Source organism: Phacochoerus africanus, chromosome 15 (genome assembly GCF_016906955.1).
Source record: "Phacochoerus africanus isolate WHEZ1 chromosome 15, ROS_Pafr_v1, whole genome shotgun sequence".
Lineage (NCBI taxonomy): Eukaryota > Metazoa > Chordata > Mammalia > Artiodactyla > Suidae > Phacochoerus > Phacochoerus africanus.
The window spans coordinates 31040384-31057218 of record NC_062558.1 but is presented as its reverse complement, the minus strand read 5'-3'; the positions used below and the strand labels follow the sequence as shown (position 1 = coordinate 31057218).

Sequence of the window (16835 nt, the reverse complement as noted above, 5' to 3'; positions counted from 1 at the left end):
ATATGTTTTTAAAAATCAAAATTATTGAAGGTAGTGCCTTAGGCTATAAGCTATGCTGCTATAGCAAAGAGATCCCTTAGTAAAAGGTTTCAATGAGATAGTTTCTTTTTTTCTCATGTAACAGTTCAGAGGGAGGTGTGGTCCAGGATGTTTGGTGTTCCAGTTATCTGTGGCTGCATAAAACAACAGTAATTATGTTTTGCTTGCAGATCCTGGGGGTCAGGAGTTGAGCCAGGGCATGGTAGGGATGGCCTGACTATACTGTTTGAAGTCAGAGGCTTTAGTTGGGAAGACCTGAATGGCTGGGAGTAACTCACATGGCTGGAGCTGGAATCATCTGTAGGTTTCTTGACCCTTGTGTGTGGGACCTGGGCTGGAATGACAAGGTTTGTCTCATTTGGGGCTATTGATAAGCCTGCCTCCATGACTTCTCTGTGGTTAGGGTTTCCATACAGCATGATGGCCTCAGGATAGTTGAACTTTTTGTTCCAGGAGCAAGTGTTCCAGCAAATAAGGTGGAAGCTACATGGCCTTCTGTGATTTTTTCCTCAGAAATTTTACAGTGTCACTTCTGCTGTTTAGAAAAAAGGGGAGTTCCCATCATGGCTCAGTGGTTAATGAAGCTGACTAGCATCCAGGAGGATGCAGGTTCGATCCCTGGCCTCGCTCAGTAGGTTAAGGATCTGGTGTTGCTGTGAGCTGTGGTGTAGTTTGCAGATGCAGTTTGGATCCCGTGTTGCTGTGGCTCTGGTGTAGGCTGGCAGCTATAGCTCTGATTTGACCCCTAGCCTGGGAACCTCCGTATGCTGCGGGTGTGGCCCTAAAAACACAAAAAATAAAAATTAAAAAAAAATGAAATAAACCAAGGAGTTCCTGTCATGGCTCAGCAGAAACAAATATGAGTAGTATCCATGAGGATGCAGGTTTTATCCCTGGCCTTGCTCAGTGGGTTAAGGATCCTGTGTTGCTGTGAGCTGTGGTGTAGATCGCAGATGCGGCTCAGATCTGGCATTGCTTAGGCTGTGGTATAGGCCAGGAGCTGCAGCTCCAATTTGACCCCTAGCCTGGGAACCTCCATATGCTGAGGGTGTGGCCCTAAAAAGACCAAAAAAAAAAAAAAATCAAGGTAGGAGTTCCTGTTGTGGCTCAATGTGCTAAGAACTCCTAGCCCAGGAACTTGTACATGCCAAGTTTATAGCCCTGAAAAGGAAAAAACAAACAAACAAGGTATAATTGATTTACGATGTTATGTAAGTTTCAGGAGCAAGTGTTCCAGCAAATAAGGTTATATTCCATGTATAGTCATCATAAAATATTGGCTGTATTCCCTGTGCTGTATAGTATATCATTGTAGCTTATTTATTTTATGTATAGTGGTTTATCTCTCTCTCTCTTTTTTTGTCTTTTTAGGGCTGCACCTGAGGCACCACCTGAGGTGGTTCCCAGGCTAGAGGTCTAATCGGAGCTGTTGCTGCCAGCCTACGCCAGAGCCACAGCAATGCAAGATCCAAGCCACGTCTGCAACCTACACCACAGCTTACAGCAATGCTGGATCCTTAACTCACTGAGCGAGGTCAGGGATCAAACCCGCAACCTCATGGTTCCTAGTCGGATTCGTTTCCACTGCACCAAGATGGGAACTCCTCTCTCTCTTTTTTTAGGGCTGCACCTGTGGCATATGGATGTTCCTGGGCTAGGGGTCAAATTGGAGCTGCAGCTGCTGGCCTACACCACAGCCACAGGAACGCTGGATCCAAGCTGTGTCTGCAACCTACGCCACAGCTCATCACAACGCTGGATTCTTAACCCACTGAGCAAGGCCAAGGATCGAACCCAAGTCCTCATGGATACTAGTCGGGTTCTTTAACCACTGAGCCATGCCAGGAACTCCCAGTTTATATCTCTTAATCTCCCACTCCTGTCTTTCCCCCTTTCCTTCCCTCTTCCAACTGGTAACCATTAATTTGTTCTCTATATCCGTGAGTCATTTTCTCTTCTCTTATATTCACTAGTGTGTTTTATTTTTTATATTCCACATATACAGTATTTGTCTTTGCCTGACTTGTTTCACTCAGCCTAATACCCAGTCCATCCATGTTGTTGCAGGTGGCAAAATTTCGTTCTTTTTTTTGGCTGAGTAGTATTCTGTTGTGTGTGTATATATGTGTCTTCTTTATCCATTCATCCATGTTTTGTTTTGTTTTGGCTGTGCCCATGGCATGTGGAAATTCCAGACCAGGGATTGAACTCACACCATAGTAACAACCTGAGCCACAGCAGTGACAATTCCAGGTCCTTCATTTGCTGAGCCACCGGGGAACTCCCATTCATCTACCTTTAAAAACTTTTATTTATTTTTATCTTACTGAAGTATAGTTTATTTACCATTCATCTGTTGATAGACACAGTTTGCTTCCTTATCTTGGCTGTTGTAAATAATGTTGCGGTGAACATTGGTGTGCATGTTTCTTTTAGAATCAGTGTTTTCATTTTCTTCAGATATATACTCAGAAGTGGAATTGCTGGATCATATGGTAGTTCTATTTTTAGTTTTTTGTTTTTGTCTTTTTGCCTTTTCTGGGGCCGCACCCGCAGCATATGGAGGTTCCCAGGCTAGAGGTTGAATCGGAGCTGTAGCCACCAGCCTACACCAGAGCCATAGCAACTCGGGATCTGAGCAGCGTCTGTGACCTACACCACAGCTCACGGCAACGCTGAATCCTTAACCCACTGAGCAAGGCCAGGGATCGAACCTGCAACCTCATGGTTCCTAGTCAGATTTGTTAACCACTGCACCACAATGGGAACTCCTATTTTTAGTTTTTTGAGGAACTTCCATACTGTTTTCCACAGTGGCTGCACCAACTGACATTCCCACCAACAGTGTTCTAGGGTTCTCTTTTCTCCACATCCCCACCAATATTTGTTATTTGTGTTCTTTTTGATGATACCCATTCTGACAGGTGTAAAGTGATATCTAGTTGTGCTTTTGATTTTATTTCTCTGATAATTAGCAATGTTGAGCAACTTTTCATGTGCCTGTTGGCCGCCTATGTGGCTTCTTTGGAAAAGTGTCTGTTCAGGTCTTGTGCCCATTTTTTAATTGGATTTTTTGTATTTTTGGTACTTCTGACATATTTTATTGGTCAAGCCAGCCATAAGCCTACTTGTATATAAGGGGAGGGAACAGAGACCCCACTTTTCTTTTCTTTTTTTGTCTTCTTGTCCTTTTAGGGCCACACCCGCGGCATATGGAGGTTCCCAGGCTAGGGGTCTAATTGGAGCTGTAGCCGCCGGCCTACACTACAGCCACAGCAACACGGGATCCTTACCCACTGAGGGAGGCTAGGGATCGAACCTGAAACCCCATGGTTCCTAGTCAGATTCGTTAACAACTGTGCATGACAAGAACTCCTGAGACCCCACTTTTCTATGTGAGGAGTGCTAAAGGATGGATGATCATGTTTTAAAACAATCATATGTGGGAAGCTCTAGCACATGAGGTCACCCAGGATCCTGGTTGGTTTGGCCAAGGAGATCACAGTGGCCTTTTTCATTTGCCACAGGCTTCCATTTCTGGTTTCAAGGCAACTGGACCTATTGTTGCCATATACCAGCCAGGGAAAGAGTGGAGGGCAAGCAGTTCCTTGTAAAAATGTGGTTTAGGAGTTCTGGTTGTGTTGCAGTGGCTTAAGAACCCAACTGGTATCCATAAGGATGTGGGTTTGATCCCTGGTCTCACTCAGAGAGTTAAGGATCTGGGATTGCCACAAGCTGTGGCATAGGTAGCAGAAGCAGCTCAGATCTGGCGTTGCTGTGGTTGTGGTGCAAGCTGGCAACTGCAGCTCCGATTTGACCCCTAGCCTGGGAACCTCCATATGCTGCAGGCCTTGAAAGACAAAGAAAAAAAAAAAAAAAGAATTCAGTCTAGAGGAATACATAGAAAAAGTCTAGAAGAAACTGGTAACAAGTAACAGTGGTTACTTCTTGAGAAGGGGGAGAAGACAGGATAGGTACATTCAAAGCTGACTTTAGCCATAGCTGTAGTGTTTTAATTTTCAAAGAGGATGACGTCTTCATGTTTACTTGTGAAATAAAATATTAATTCAAACTGAAGAGGGCCTGGTGAGCATCTAGCTGCTGCTCTTGCAGTCTTGGTCTTACCTCTCCATGGTGGAAGTCTCCAAAGAGTGCCAGGACGGCACATGGCTCCTTCCCTTCTAGGAGCTTCAGCTGGGGACTCTCAGTCTAAAGACCCCATTTTCTCAAAGGCTGTGTAGTTGGGTTCTCTATGCCCTCATCCAGTTCTGGAGGGTTTCCTTTCTTTTTTCTTTTTTTTTTTTTGTCTGCCCTGAGGCCATGGAGTTCCCAGGCCAGGGATCAGATCCAAGCCACAGTTGTGACCCAAGCCGCAGCTGCGGTAATGCTGCATCTTTAACCCACTGTGCCGGGCCTAGGATCAAACCTGCATCTCAGCGCTCCCAAGATGCTGCCGATCCTGTTGTGCCACAGCCGGAACTTCTAGAGGCTTTTCTTTATTACCAGCAGATATTGGTTGAACGTAGAGGGCTGTTTTGTCACTGAAGAACTCAAAAGTGATGAAAACACAGCCTATCTCTGTACAGATTACTTATTAATTACAGGTAGAAAGCTGGTCACTGTACAGTGGAGAAGACAGGTGGACACTGCCTTGCCCAAGCAAAGTTAGTATCACAAACACTATGTCCCTCATGGGAAACACTGAGGGCCCCATGTCACATTAGTGGCATTTCTGTCCCAGGTGCATAATCAAAGTCAATTATGAGGAAATATCAGATAAACCAAGGCAGAAAATGTTTTCTGAAACTATTGGACTGAACTCTTTAAGAATGCTGATGTCACGAAAAACAGAAGTTGAGAAGCTCTTCTAGACTAAAGGAAACCAAAGACATATAAGAAGTAAAATAATGCATGAGACTGAGTTGGGTCCAGGGTCTGGAGGGAATTGCCATCAAGAGATAGTTAGCATATGGAGTTCTCATCATGGCACAATGGAAACGAATCCACCTAGGATTCATGAGGTTGAGAATTCGATCCTTGGCCTTGCTCAGTGGGTTAAGGATCTGGCATTGCCATGAGCTGTGGTGTAGGTCGCAGATGTGGCTCGGATCTGACATTGCTGTGGCTCTGGTGTAGGCTGGAGGCTACAGCTCTGATTCAGTCCCTAGCCTGGGAAACCTCCATATGCAGAAAAAAAGATAGTTAGCCTGCAAGTTTGAATTTGGATGGTATTTGAGGTCACAGTATTATATGGCATCAAAGTTACATTTTATTTATTTTTATATTATAGTTGATTTACAATGTTCCTTCAATTTCTGCTGTACTGCAAAGTGACCCAGCCACCTGTATACACAATTGGGTTTTTTTTTTCACTTTCCATCATATTCTAACCCAAGAAGCCGAACACAGTTCAAAGTTACATTTTCTGTATTCAATAATTGGATATATAAGAGAATGTCATGTCATAGAAAATATGCACTGAGGTATTTAGGAGTAAGAATCCTGTTGTCTATAACTCCCAAATGGTTTAGGATAGGAGTAGGGAAACTCTTTTGGCAAAAAGACCAACTAATGAAGATTCTGGGCTTTGTGGTACATGTGGTCTCTGTCACAACTACTCATGCTCAGCTATAGACAATATAGAAATGAATGGGCATGGCTGTGTGCCAGTGACATTTATTTATGGATCCTGAAGTTTTAATTTCATATACATTTCATATTTCATGAAATATTCTTCAGTTTGTTTTTTTTTTTTAACCAGACAAAAATCATTTCCAGGAGTTCCCATAGCCCCAGCTTTACCTTCTATCAGATTAGCAAACCCAGGAGAAAGAGGGCATCTTTATTCTTTTTTTTGCCACCCTGCAGCATATGGAATTTCCAGACCAGGGATCAGATCTGAGCCGTGGTTGCACCCTATGTTACAACTGCAGCAACGCCAGAGCCTTTAACCCATTGTGCTGGGCCAGGCATATAAACCTGCATCCCAGGGCTCCAGAGATGCCACTGATCCCAGTTGCGCCAGAGGCCTTTATTTATTTATTTATTTATTTATTTTTTGTCTTTTTGCTATTTCTTTGGCCGCTCCTGAGGCATATGGAGGTTTCCAGGCTAGGGGTCCAATCAGAGCTATAGCCACCGGCCTACGCCAGAGCCACAGCAATGTCAGATCCGAGCCACATCTGCAACCTACACCACAGCTCATGGCAACGCCGAATCGTTAACCCACTGAGCAAGGGCAGGGACCGAACCCGCAACCTCATGGTTCCTAGTCGGATTCGTTAACCACTCTGCCACGATGGGAACTCCAGAGGCCTTTAAACCAGTACTTCTGGGCTAACTCTCTTTGGCCTGGTTTAGCTCTGTGTCCATCTCTGAACTAATCAGTTACCAGGAAGTTGGAAGATACTGATTGGCCAGGCCTGGATCACATGACCATTCTTGCATGGTTACTGTTAGCTCTCCTCAAACTCTCTGGACTAAGAATTGACAAGAGGTGACTGGCCCCTCAAAGGCATATTTGGTTGCTCTTCCCATCATGAAGGATGGAACCTACACAGGTAAAAAGAGCAGCTCCTTTTTTGTTTATTTATTTATTTATTTTTGGCCTTGCCTATAGCATGTGGAAGTTCCTGGACCAGGGATCTAACCTGTGCCACAGCAGGGACCCAAGCCACTTCAGAGACGACGCCAGATCCTTAACCCACTGCATCATCAGAGAACTCCCAGCACTTACTTATTACACCAGTGCTGTGCTGTGTTGCCTTCCTCAAATCCGGCCCCAGTTTTATAAGTGGCATCTTTGATAGGTGTGGTTGTGTTGTTGTAGCTCTCCAACTGTGACTTCTGTAGTCACATCTTGTGACCTGCTTTCACAGTCACAAGAAAACTGTGAAAAATAACCCCTTTATGTTTTCCTGTACCCTTCCTGGGCTACTCCATCCATCAGGAAACTCACAGGATCTACAAGCAGAAGCTAGAGGAGCTGACCGCATTCCAGACTTTGTGTAGCAGCTCCATCAACAAGCAGAAGACGCGACTGAAGGACCTAAAGCACACACTCCAGAGGTAGGAGGGCTGCCCTGATTTTAAGTGACAGAATCCCAATTCAAAACTGGCTTGAGCAGAGAATGGAAATTTTAATGGAAAAAAACCAGGTGTGGCTTCAGGCATCACTGGATCCAGGGGTCAAAGGATATTTTTAGGAATCTGTTTTTTCCCTCTAAATTCTACCTTCCTGTAGATAAGCTTCACTCTCTGGCTGAGATGGTCACCAGCCGTTCCAGGCCGTTATCCTCTAGCTTTTCTTCCTACTGGCTTGGATACCCCAACAGAATGAGAACTTGTCTTTCAGCAGAAGTTCTGGTTGTGATCTTCACTGGCTGGAATTGGTCATGTGCCCATCTGTGAACCAATCATGGAGACTCTGGTTAGACAAGACTCAGTTTATGGACCTGGGGGGTGGGACAGCCCTACTTGAATCATTTGGGAGGAGTAAAAAGATGAGATGTAGTTCCCTAGAGGAAAGTTGTGATAAGAAGTCCTACTGAGAGTTCCCATTGTGGCTCCGTAGTTAACGAACCTGACTAGTATCCATGAGGACACGTGTTCAATCTCTGGCCTTGCTCAGTGGGCTGAGGATCCAGTGTTTCCATGAGCTGTGGTGCAGGTTGCAGACACAGCTCAGATCCTGAGTTGCTGTGGTATAGGTCGGCAGCTGCAGCTCCTATTCGACCCCTAGCCTGGCAACTTCCATGTGCCATGGGTGTGGCCCTAAAAAAAGAAAAAAAGAAAAAAAAGCCCTACTGGATAGATTGGTAGCAAGTAGCCTTCTCATGGCTTTGGGGCTCACCCCACTTGGGTCCCTGGGTAGAGGGTAAGAATCCCAACGCCCCTGGTGGGGATATACTTGAGCTCATGACTTAGTTCATTTCCTGAGGCCAGGATCACCTGTTCAGTTCCAAATTCCCTGTCCTCATGGTTTGGGAAGTATGCTCATCCCCACAGGTGAAGGTGCTGTGACCCCAGGGAGGCAGGGAAACAGTCTCTGAGTGGCTCGTCCCAGATCCACTTAGCTGGGCCACTGTTTCTAGAATTTATGACTTCTGGTCAATTCTTCCTTTTCCTGGTGAACAGTTTTTGGGATGGTTACTGATTATACCCCTAACTTTGACTGAGCATTTTGGAAATGGAGACCCATCACTCATGGTGTAGAGGGTAGATGCTTCCACGTAATGACACATCTTGGAACCCTTGGAAAAACACATCTTACTAATGCCAGGACTCTTTTATCTGTCTAGGGTTTTTCATTCTTGGCACTATTGATAATTCTTTGCTGCTGGGGGCACTACTGATAATTCTTAGCAGCATGGCCTCTACCCACAAGGTGCTAGTAGAACCTGCCACCCTTGTCTTTTTTTTTTTTTCCTGCTTTTTGCTTTTTAGGGTCACACCCTTGGCATATGGAGGTTCCCAGGTTAGGGGTTGAATTTTGAATTGGAGCTATAGCTGCTGGCCTATGCCAGAGCCATAGCAATGCAGGATCTGAGCTGTGTCTGCGACCTACACCACAGCTCACAGCAATGCCGGATCCTTAACCCACTGAGCAAGGCCAGGGATCGAACCTGAAACCTCATGGTTCCTAGTCAGATTTGTTTCCACTGTGCCACACCAGGATCTCCCACCCTTGTCTCGACAACAAAATGTTCCCAAACAGCACCAGGTTTCCCTAATTGAGGACCACTGGATTAGAAGGTTGACCCATGAGAGAGAGAGTGTCTGCGACTTGTTTTTCTAGTTTTTTGGTTAAATATCACCAGTTTTGTGGTTAAATATCACTAGTTTTGTGGTTAAATATCACCAAAGAATAACAGTCAGACCTTGACTTTTTCACTGCTTATACTTTCAAAGTACCTTCTTATCTGTACTCTTAGTAATCTTCAGGTTACTCCTATAGGTGAGCATGGAGAAGAATATTGCCAGTAGATATCCTCTGGGCTTCTACTATATGTCAGGTATTCTAGATGCTTTACATTGCTTTACTCACTTTATCCTCACAATGATACTGTCTACAAGGTAGGGCTGATGTTACTCCTGTTTTTGAGGTATGGAAGACAAGACAGAGGTTAAAGGACATTCCCAAGATCACAAGGCTAGCAGGGAGTACAGATAGAGAATTGAGGTTGCGAGAAGCATCGAGATGGAAAGATGAGAGGGTGGTGCCCAGAGCTTCCAGATTCTTCTTCCAGTCTGAGTAACGCCTGTGTTTCTCCTATGCCCACACTTCTGCCCACAGGTACAAGCGCCATGCCAGTCGGGAGGAAGCAGAGCTTGTTCAGCAGTTGGGTGCCAACATCAAGGAGCGGCAGAATGTCTTCTTTGACATGGAGGCCTACCTGCCCAAGAAGAATGGGTAGGAGCTGGGAACACCCCCTTCCTCCAGCACTTCAGGCTGACGCCCAGGTCTGGAGCGTCTAGTCTGCATGACCCCTCCCTCCTTGGGAGCTTGAGTTTGAGGCGAAAAGGAGGAAGAAAGGTCAGGAAAGAGAAGGAAGCTTCTTTACACGTTTCTCCAAGAACCCAGGAGGGGACCTCTGCCCCTCCTTTCATTCCTGGAAGGACTTTTTCAAGGAACAAGTTGACAAATCTGGTTCCAGCATTTGCCAGGTGTCTGATGCCACCTAGGGTCAAGAGAAAATGTGTTTTTCTTAAGAAAACACTTGGACGTTCCCATTGTGGGTCAGCAGGTTCTATGAGGATGTGGGTTCGATCCCTGGCCTCACTCAGTGGATTAAGGATCCTTAAGCTTATGCCATGAGCTGTGGTGTAGGTCACAGACTTGGCTTAGATCTGGTGTTGCTGTGGCTGCGGTATAGGCTGGCAGCTGCAGCTCTGATTCAACTCCTAGCCAAGGATTCCACAGGCCACGGCCCTAAAAAAAAGAAAAGAAAGCAGACACTTATTGAGGGTCTGCTGTATGCCTGGCGTTGCCCCAGGGACTCATTTCATCCTCCACAACCTGGTGAGTCTGATCCAGGAGTCTCTGTCCTACAAGGTTTGGAGACATTAGGGACTGTCTTGCCCAGGTAGCTCAGCCCAGCTTGACTGAGCCAGGATGTGAACACTAGACATTCTGACTCCAGAGTTTGTGTTCTTTCCATCTTCCTCTTTCAGAGGAGTCTCATCTTCCTTTCTCAAGTGATGTCACTGCCGCCCTATTCCAGAGAAAGAACCTTTCGGTGTTGTGTCATGACCTAACGTAGGCTCATGAAAGCACGGCCCATCACTTCACCCTGACCTTTTGCCCTGGTTTGGCCTAGCACTGCATCAGAGCCTTCTGCCAGAGCCATTCCTCTTGTCTTCTCCGTTTTTGCTGTATTTGGTTAAAAACTCCATGTTTTGGGTGGTGATACTTTTCTACAGAATGAAACAGCTTGACCTTTTATAGTGTAGCTGAAATCCACTTTCTCAGTTCTAATCTCCCTAGTCTTCTGTGCATCTTATATTAGTCAGGAATTCTTGGATTCCAAAAGACAGAAACCCCGACTCAAAGTTGCTTAATTGAAAATAGGGGATTTAGGATTGTCCACTGTGGCTCAGTGAGTTAAGAACTCAACACAGTGTCCATGAGGATGTGAGTTCAAACCCTGGCCTCACTCAGTGGGTTAAGAATCTGGTGTTGCTGCAAGCTGCGGTGTAGGTCATGGATGTGGCTCAGATCCAGTGTAGCTGTGGCTGTGGTGTAGGCCAGCAGCTGCAGCTCTGATTCGATCCCCAGCCTGGGGACTTCCATATGCTGCAGGTGTGGTCCTAAAAAGAAAAATAAATAAATAAATAAGAAAATAGGGGATTCATTGGCTGGTGTAACTAAAAAGTTTAGGTGTAGCTATAGATATGGCTGGATCCTACTGCTCAAATGATACTGTTAGGCTGTGTCCCTCCTTTAGCTTTCTTTTCACTCTCTTTTCCAGTGTATGAATTTTATTCTTAGGCAAATGTTCTCTACAAGCTGGCCCTAGCAGCTCTGGGTTTGCATCCTACCGGCTTACCAAATTCGGTAGAGAAAGCTTCTTTGTTCTTTAGCAGTTCTGGGAGAAGTCCCGTTACTGATTCTTTTTTTTTTTTTTTTTTTTTTTTTTGCTATTTCTTTGGGCCGCTCCCGCGGCATATGGTGGTTCCCAGGCTAGGGGTCAAATCGGAGCTGTAGCCACCGGCCTACGCCAGAGCCGCAACAACTCGGGATCCGAGCCGTGTCTGCAACCTACACCACAGCTCACGGCAACGCCGGATCATTAACCCACTGAGCAAGGGCAGGGATTGAAACCACAACCTCATGGTTCCTAGTCGGATTCGTTAACCACTGCGCCACGACGGGAACTCCCCGGTTACTGATTCTTATTGGCATAGATTGTGTCACATTATCGTTATTGACCCAATCAAGAGGTTGTACCACTTTGATTGGCGGAACCTGGGTCATGTGCCTTCCCTAGGGCCTAGGGGAGAAAGTGATTCTTGGAAAGAAAATTGTTCTGCCCTTTCAGGAAGTTGGGACTATATGCCAGGTGGGAGGACCTTGTGGCCTTTTCACACCGCTGCTGTAAGTACAACAGACTGGAAATGTCCCTAGAATTTACTTATAGCAGGAGTTCTGCTGTGGCACAGTGGATTAAGAATCCAACCGCAGTGGCTCAGGTCTCTGCAGAGGGGCAGATTCAATCCACGGCCCAGCACAGTGGGTTAAAAGATCCAGCATTGCTGCAGCTGCCACGTGAGTTGCGGCTGCAGCCCAGATTCAAGCCCTTTGATCCCTGGCCCAGGAACTTCCACAGGCTGCAGGTGTAGCAACTTGGAATCCTTAATCCACTATGCTGGGCCAGGAATAGAACCTGCGTCCCAGTGCTTCCTTTTTGCGCCTTAGTGGGAACTCCTGTATAATTTATTTATTTATTTATTTTTGTCTTTTTGCTATTTCTTTGGGCCGCTCCTGCGGCATATGGAGGTTCCCAGGCTAGGGGTCAAATCGGAGCTGTAGCCACCGGCCTACGCCAGAACCACAGCAACGCAGGATCCGAGCTGCGTCTGCAACCTACACCACAGCTCACGGCAACGCCGGATCGTTAACCCACTGAGCAAGGGCAGGGACCGAACCCGCAACCTCATGGTTCCTAGTCGGATTCGTTAACCACTGCGCCACGACGGGAACTCCTAATTTATTTTTTTAAATATATTTATTGATTTATTCAACAAGTGTTATGAGCATCTACTTTGTGTCCTGCACTATTTTTCAATGCCGGATCCTTAACCCACTGCACTATAAGGGAACTCTGGAAGAACCCTGTTTAAACTGACCTTGAGATTATACACATGCCTTTGCCTCATTGGCTGGACCTTAGTCACATGTTCACCTTAGCCGCAAGGAAGGCTGGAAAATATGATCTCTAAGCCAGCTAAGATGGGGAGCGATGGGTTAATCATGACAGTCATGTCGCAGTTGTCATGTTCTCTAGTTAATCATTATCATTCTCACTTGATGTTAGACCTTTACCACTGAGCTTAGCACCCCGCTTTCTAATATCCAGTGCTCAGTGCTGTGCTTATTAAGTTTGAATATTTTTGGTTGGGCCCCACTCCTGGGGCTCTTAACGTGGTGGCCCTCACAGATCTTTCCTTCCAGGCTCTACTTAAATCTGGTCCTTGGCAATGTGAACGTGACCCTTCTCAGCAAACAGGCCAAGTAAGTATGCCAGACACCCTTCTGCTTGGCTTTACAGAGTCCAGACATTGTGTTCTTTTAACTCAGGAGAGATGGGACCAAGCTAGTATTTTTGTCGTTGTTGGTTGGGGGTGAAGTAGAAAAGAAAGTTTTGGTGCTTTGCGAGGCAAAGGGGGTCACAGCAAGCTAATGCCCTCAAAACTGTGTGATCCCCAAGCTAGTATTTTTGCATAAATTAAAAAAAAATGTTCCCAAAATCTGGCTTTTGGTTTTTCTGATGGTCTTGTTCTCAGTGGGTAGACCTCTTGGGAGATGTTTCCTTCCTTCTTTTCATGGAGTCAGATCACTGGGTGGGCAAGACTGCCAATTTCCCTGGAAAAATGGTCTCTGCTCCACTCCACACCCTAACATACATTTCCCCTGGAGGCTAGGTAGTCCTGTCCACTCCAGCCTATCAGTTTCCAGGAGAAATGGAGACAGAGCTTTTCCAGTGCAGTTGCTGGTTGTGGAAGGAGAGCCTGTCCCTGCTTCCTGCCCATCACGGGCTTAGAACCTCAAACCAGGAGTTCAGACATAGGAAGCTTTGCCCATTGGCCCTCTTTCCCAAATTGAACATCACCATTAATTCAAAGAGTCTCCCTTACTGTGATCAGCAAGTCAAGAATCTGATGGGATGAGGGTCCTGCCCCCGGATGGGCTATAGGTATGTGACCTTTCCTGGGCATATCTCTCCCTGCAGATTTGCCTACAAGGACGAGTATGAGAAGTTCAAGCTCTACCTGACTATAATCTTGCTCCTGGGTGCTGTAGCTTGTCGATTTGTCCTTCACTACAGGTGACGGGTTGTGGTGATGCATGCATGGGGCCTTGGGGCTGAGGAGGGTTGTGGGAGAGCCCTCCAGGGCCTCTCTTGCATCTCCTGTGTTTGGTGTGATAAAGCATAGGGAAGAGAAGGACCATTTCTTTTTGTTTTTTTGTCTTTTGTCTTTTTAGGGTCACACCCTTGGCATATGGAGGCTCCCAGGCTAGGGGTCGAAGCGGAGCTATAGCTGCCAGCCTACACCACAGCCAAAGCAACATGGGATCCAAGCCGCGTCTGCAACCTACACCACAGCTCATGGCAACGCTCATGGTTAACGAACTAGTTGGGTTCGTTAACCACTGAGCCATGATGGGAACTCCAAGAGGGACCATTTCTTATGGGACGCAGCAGTTCTGTCTGACATACAGCTTTCAGCAAATATCTACTGAAGGCCTTGTAACATAGTAGTTAAGAAAGAGCCCTCATTGTGGCTCAGCAGGTTAAGAACCTGACTTGTATCCATGAGGATTCGGGTTCAATCCCTGGCCTTGCTCAGTGGTTTAGGGATTCAGCGTTGCCGCAAGCCATGGCATAGGTCACAGATTCGGCTTTAGATCTGACGTTGCCATGGCTGTGGTGTAGGCCAGCAGCTGCAGCTCTGATTCGACCCCTAGTCTGGGGAACTTCTGTATGCCACAGAAGAAAGAAAAGAAAGAGCCCAATGTGGTCCATCCATACAATGGAATAGTATTTGGCCACAAAAAGGAGTGAAGTATTGACACAGTCTATAACATGGATGAACCTTGGAAACATGATGCTGAATGAAAGAAGCCAGATGTAAAAGGTCACTCACTGTATGATCCCATTCATATTGAAATGTCCAGAAAATGCAAATACCATAGAGACAGAAAACAGATCAGTGGTTGCCAGGGACTGGGGGAGGGGAAATAGGGAGTGACTGCCAAGGGCTGGAAGGGTTTTTTTTTTGTGGTGGTGAAAGTATTCTGGAATTAGAAAGTGGTGATGGGTGCACAACTCTGGGATTCTACTAAAAACCAGTGAGTTGTAGGCTTTAAAAGGGTGAATTTTGGGAGTTCCTGTCATGGCTCAGGGGTAACAAACCTCACTAGTATCCATGAAGATGAGGGTTCAGTCCCTGGCCTTGCTCAGTGGGCTAAAGATCAGGCGTTGCTGTGGCTGGGGTGTAGGCCGGCAGCTACAGCTGTGATTTAACTCCTAGCCTGGGAACTTCATATGCCGCACGTGCAGCTATAAAAAGACAAAAACAAAAAGAGTGAATTTTATTATGTGAATTATATCTCAGTTACAAAAAGAAAGGTGATGGGGTAGGGTGAGGGAGAGAGAAAGAGAAAGGAAAGAAGGAAATAGGAGTTCCCGTCGTGGCTCAGTGGTTAACGAACCTGACTAGTGACCATGAGGTTGCGGGTTCAATCCCTGGCCTCGCTCAGTGGGTTAAGGATCCAGCGTTGCTGTGAGCTGTGGTGTAGGCCGGCAGCTGTAGCCCTGACTGGACCCCTAGCTTGGGAACCTCCATATGCTGCAGGTGCAGCCCCCCCCCCCAAAAAAAAAGAAGAAGGAAATGAAAGGAAGAAAAGAAAGAGACAGACTACAGACTGCCTGGGTTTGAATCCTGGCTTTGAGACTTACTGGCTGTTGCCATGGGCAGCTTCCTTTGGGGTTTCTCAGTCATTCTATCTGTAAAATGAGGGTAACACCAGACCTTGCCTCACTGGGTTGTTGTGACAATTCACTGTCTTAACACTGTATGTGGCTTTGCCCAGGGCCTGGCACCCAGGGGTGCAGTTGAGAGCAGCAGCTGCCCTGAGTGGGACGAGGCCAGTGAGCTGAAGCTGAGCTGCCTCAGGGGGTTTTGTTTCTCCCTCTAGCCCTGGGTTTTCTGCCCTGAGGGGAGGCAGCCAAGTATGGCTTGGGCATTTGACCCACGTGTCAAGGGTTTATTTCCTGGCAGGCGCTTGGCTGGGAGTCCAGTTGCTGGTCTGCCCACTTGAATGTCTAAACAAAGGCTCTTTCAAGCCCTGGGCCCATGCCGCCTGCTGCCTCAGGCCTGGCCTGTTTCCCTGGAGGGCAAAGGCTGCTCACATCCATAATGACTGCTCACACGCCCCTCTGGAAGGGGTGAAAGTTCTTGATGTGGAACCAGATTTCCTTGAGCTGGGACATCTAGGGCCCTCAGTGGACAAACTTATGGTGTGTTGTCGAGTTCTAAGGCTGGCTGAGGGCTAGCATCTCCGCTGCTCCCAATCCCTTTCTGTATTCATTTCCTGGGGCTGTCGTAACAAGGCACCACAAGCCGGGTGGCTCAAAACAATAGAAATATATTTTCTCACAGTTCTGGAGGCTAGAAGTCTGAAATCAAGGTTGAAATCACAGTTGGCAGGGCCAGGCTCTCTCTGAAGGCTCTGGGAAGTTGAGGGAAATCCTTCCTTACCTCTCCCAGCTTCTGGTTGTGGCCGGCAATCTTTGACATACCCTTGGTTTAAACCTATTTCAAACTCACAGACCCAGAGGACAGACTTGTGGTTGCCAAGGAGGAGGGAGGAGGGAGTGGAATGGACTGGGAATTTGAGTTAGTAGATGCAAACTATTACATTTAGAATGGATCAGCAGGAGTTCCCGTCGTGGCGCAGTGGTTAACGAATCCGACTAGGAACCATGAGGTTGCGGGTTCAGTCCCTGCCCTTGCTCAGTGGGTTAACGATCTGGCGTTGCCGTGAGCTGTGGTGTAGGTTGCAGACGCGGCTCGGATCCCGAGTTGCTGTGGCTCTGGCGTAGGCCGGTGGCTACAGCTCCGATTGGACCCCTAGCCAGGGAACCTCCATATGCCGCGGGAGCGGCCCAAAGAAATAGCAAAAAGCCAAAAAAAAAAAAAAAAAAGAATGGATCAGCAATAAGATCCTTCTGAGTAGCAAAGGGAACTATATCCAGTCTCTTGGGATAGACCATGATGGAAGATAAGAAGGGGAATGTATATGTATGTATGACTGGGTCACTTTGCTGTACCGCAGAAATCAGCACAACATTGTAAATCAACTACACTTTAATTAAAAATAAATAAATTGGGAATTCCAAACTCAAAAGAAAAAAAAAAAGAAAAAAAGCTCTTTTACTCCATAGTCTGTCTCTGTGGTCACATGGCGCCCTTCCCTGTGTGTCACTGTTTCTCTCTCATGGTCTTCTTATGAGGACACAGTAATTGGATTTAGTGCCCACTCTAACCCAGTGTGACCTCATCTTAACTAA

At 46.6% G+C, this 16835-nt stretch overlaps 1 protein-coding gene across 7 annotated transcripts in view; it reads left to right on the top strand.

The window, feature by feature from the left end:
* Positions 1 to 16835, top strand: part of TMEM120B (transmembrane protein 120B) — a 60803-nt gene that overhangs the window by 13989 nt on the left and 29979 nt on the right. For all 7 annotated transcript variants that reach the window (XM_047762849.1, XM_047762848.1, XM_047762847.1 and 4 more), the window contains 4 exons: positions 6989 to 7107; positions 9335 to 9451; positions 12713 to 12772; positions 13491 to 13586. In XM_047762849.1, the coding sequence (XP_047618805.1) occupies positions 6989 to 7107; positions 9335 to 9451; positions 12713 to 12772; positions 13491 to 13586 (392 nt within the window). The remainder of the gene's footprint in view (positions 1 to 6988; positions 7108 to 9334; positions 9452 to 12712; positions 12773 to 13490; positions 13587 to 16835) is intronic.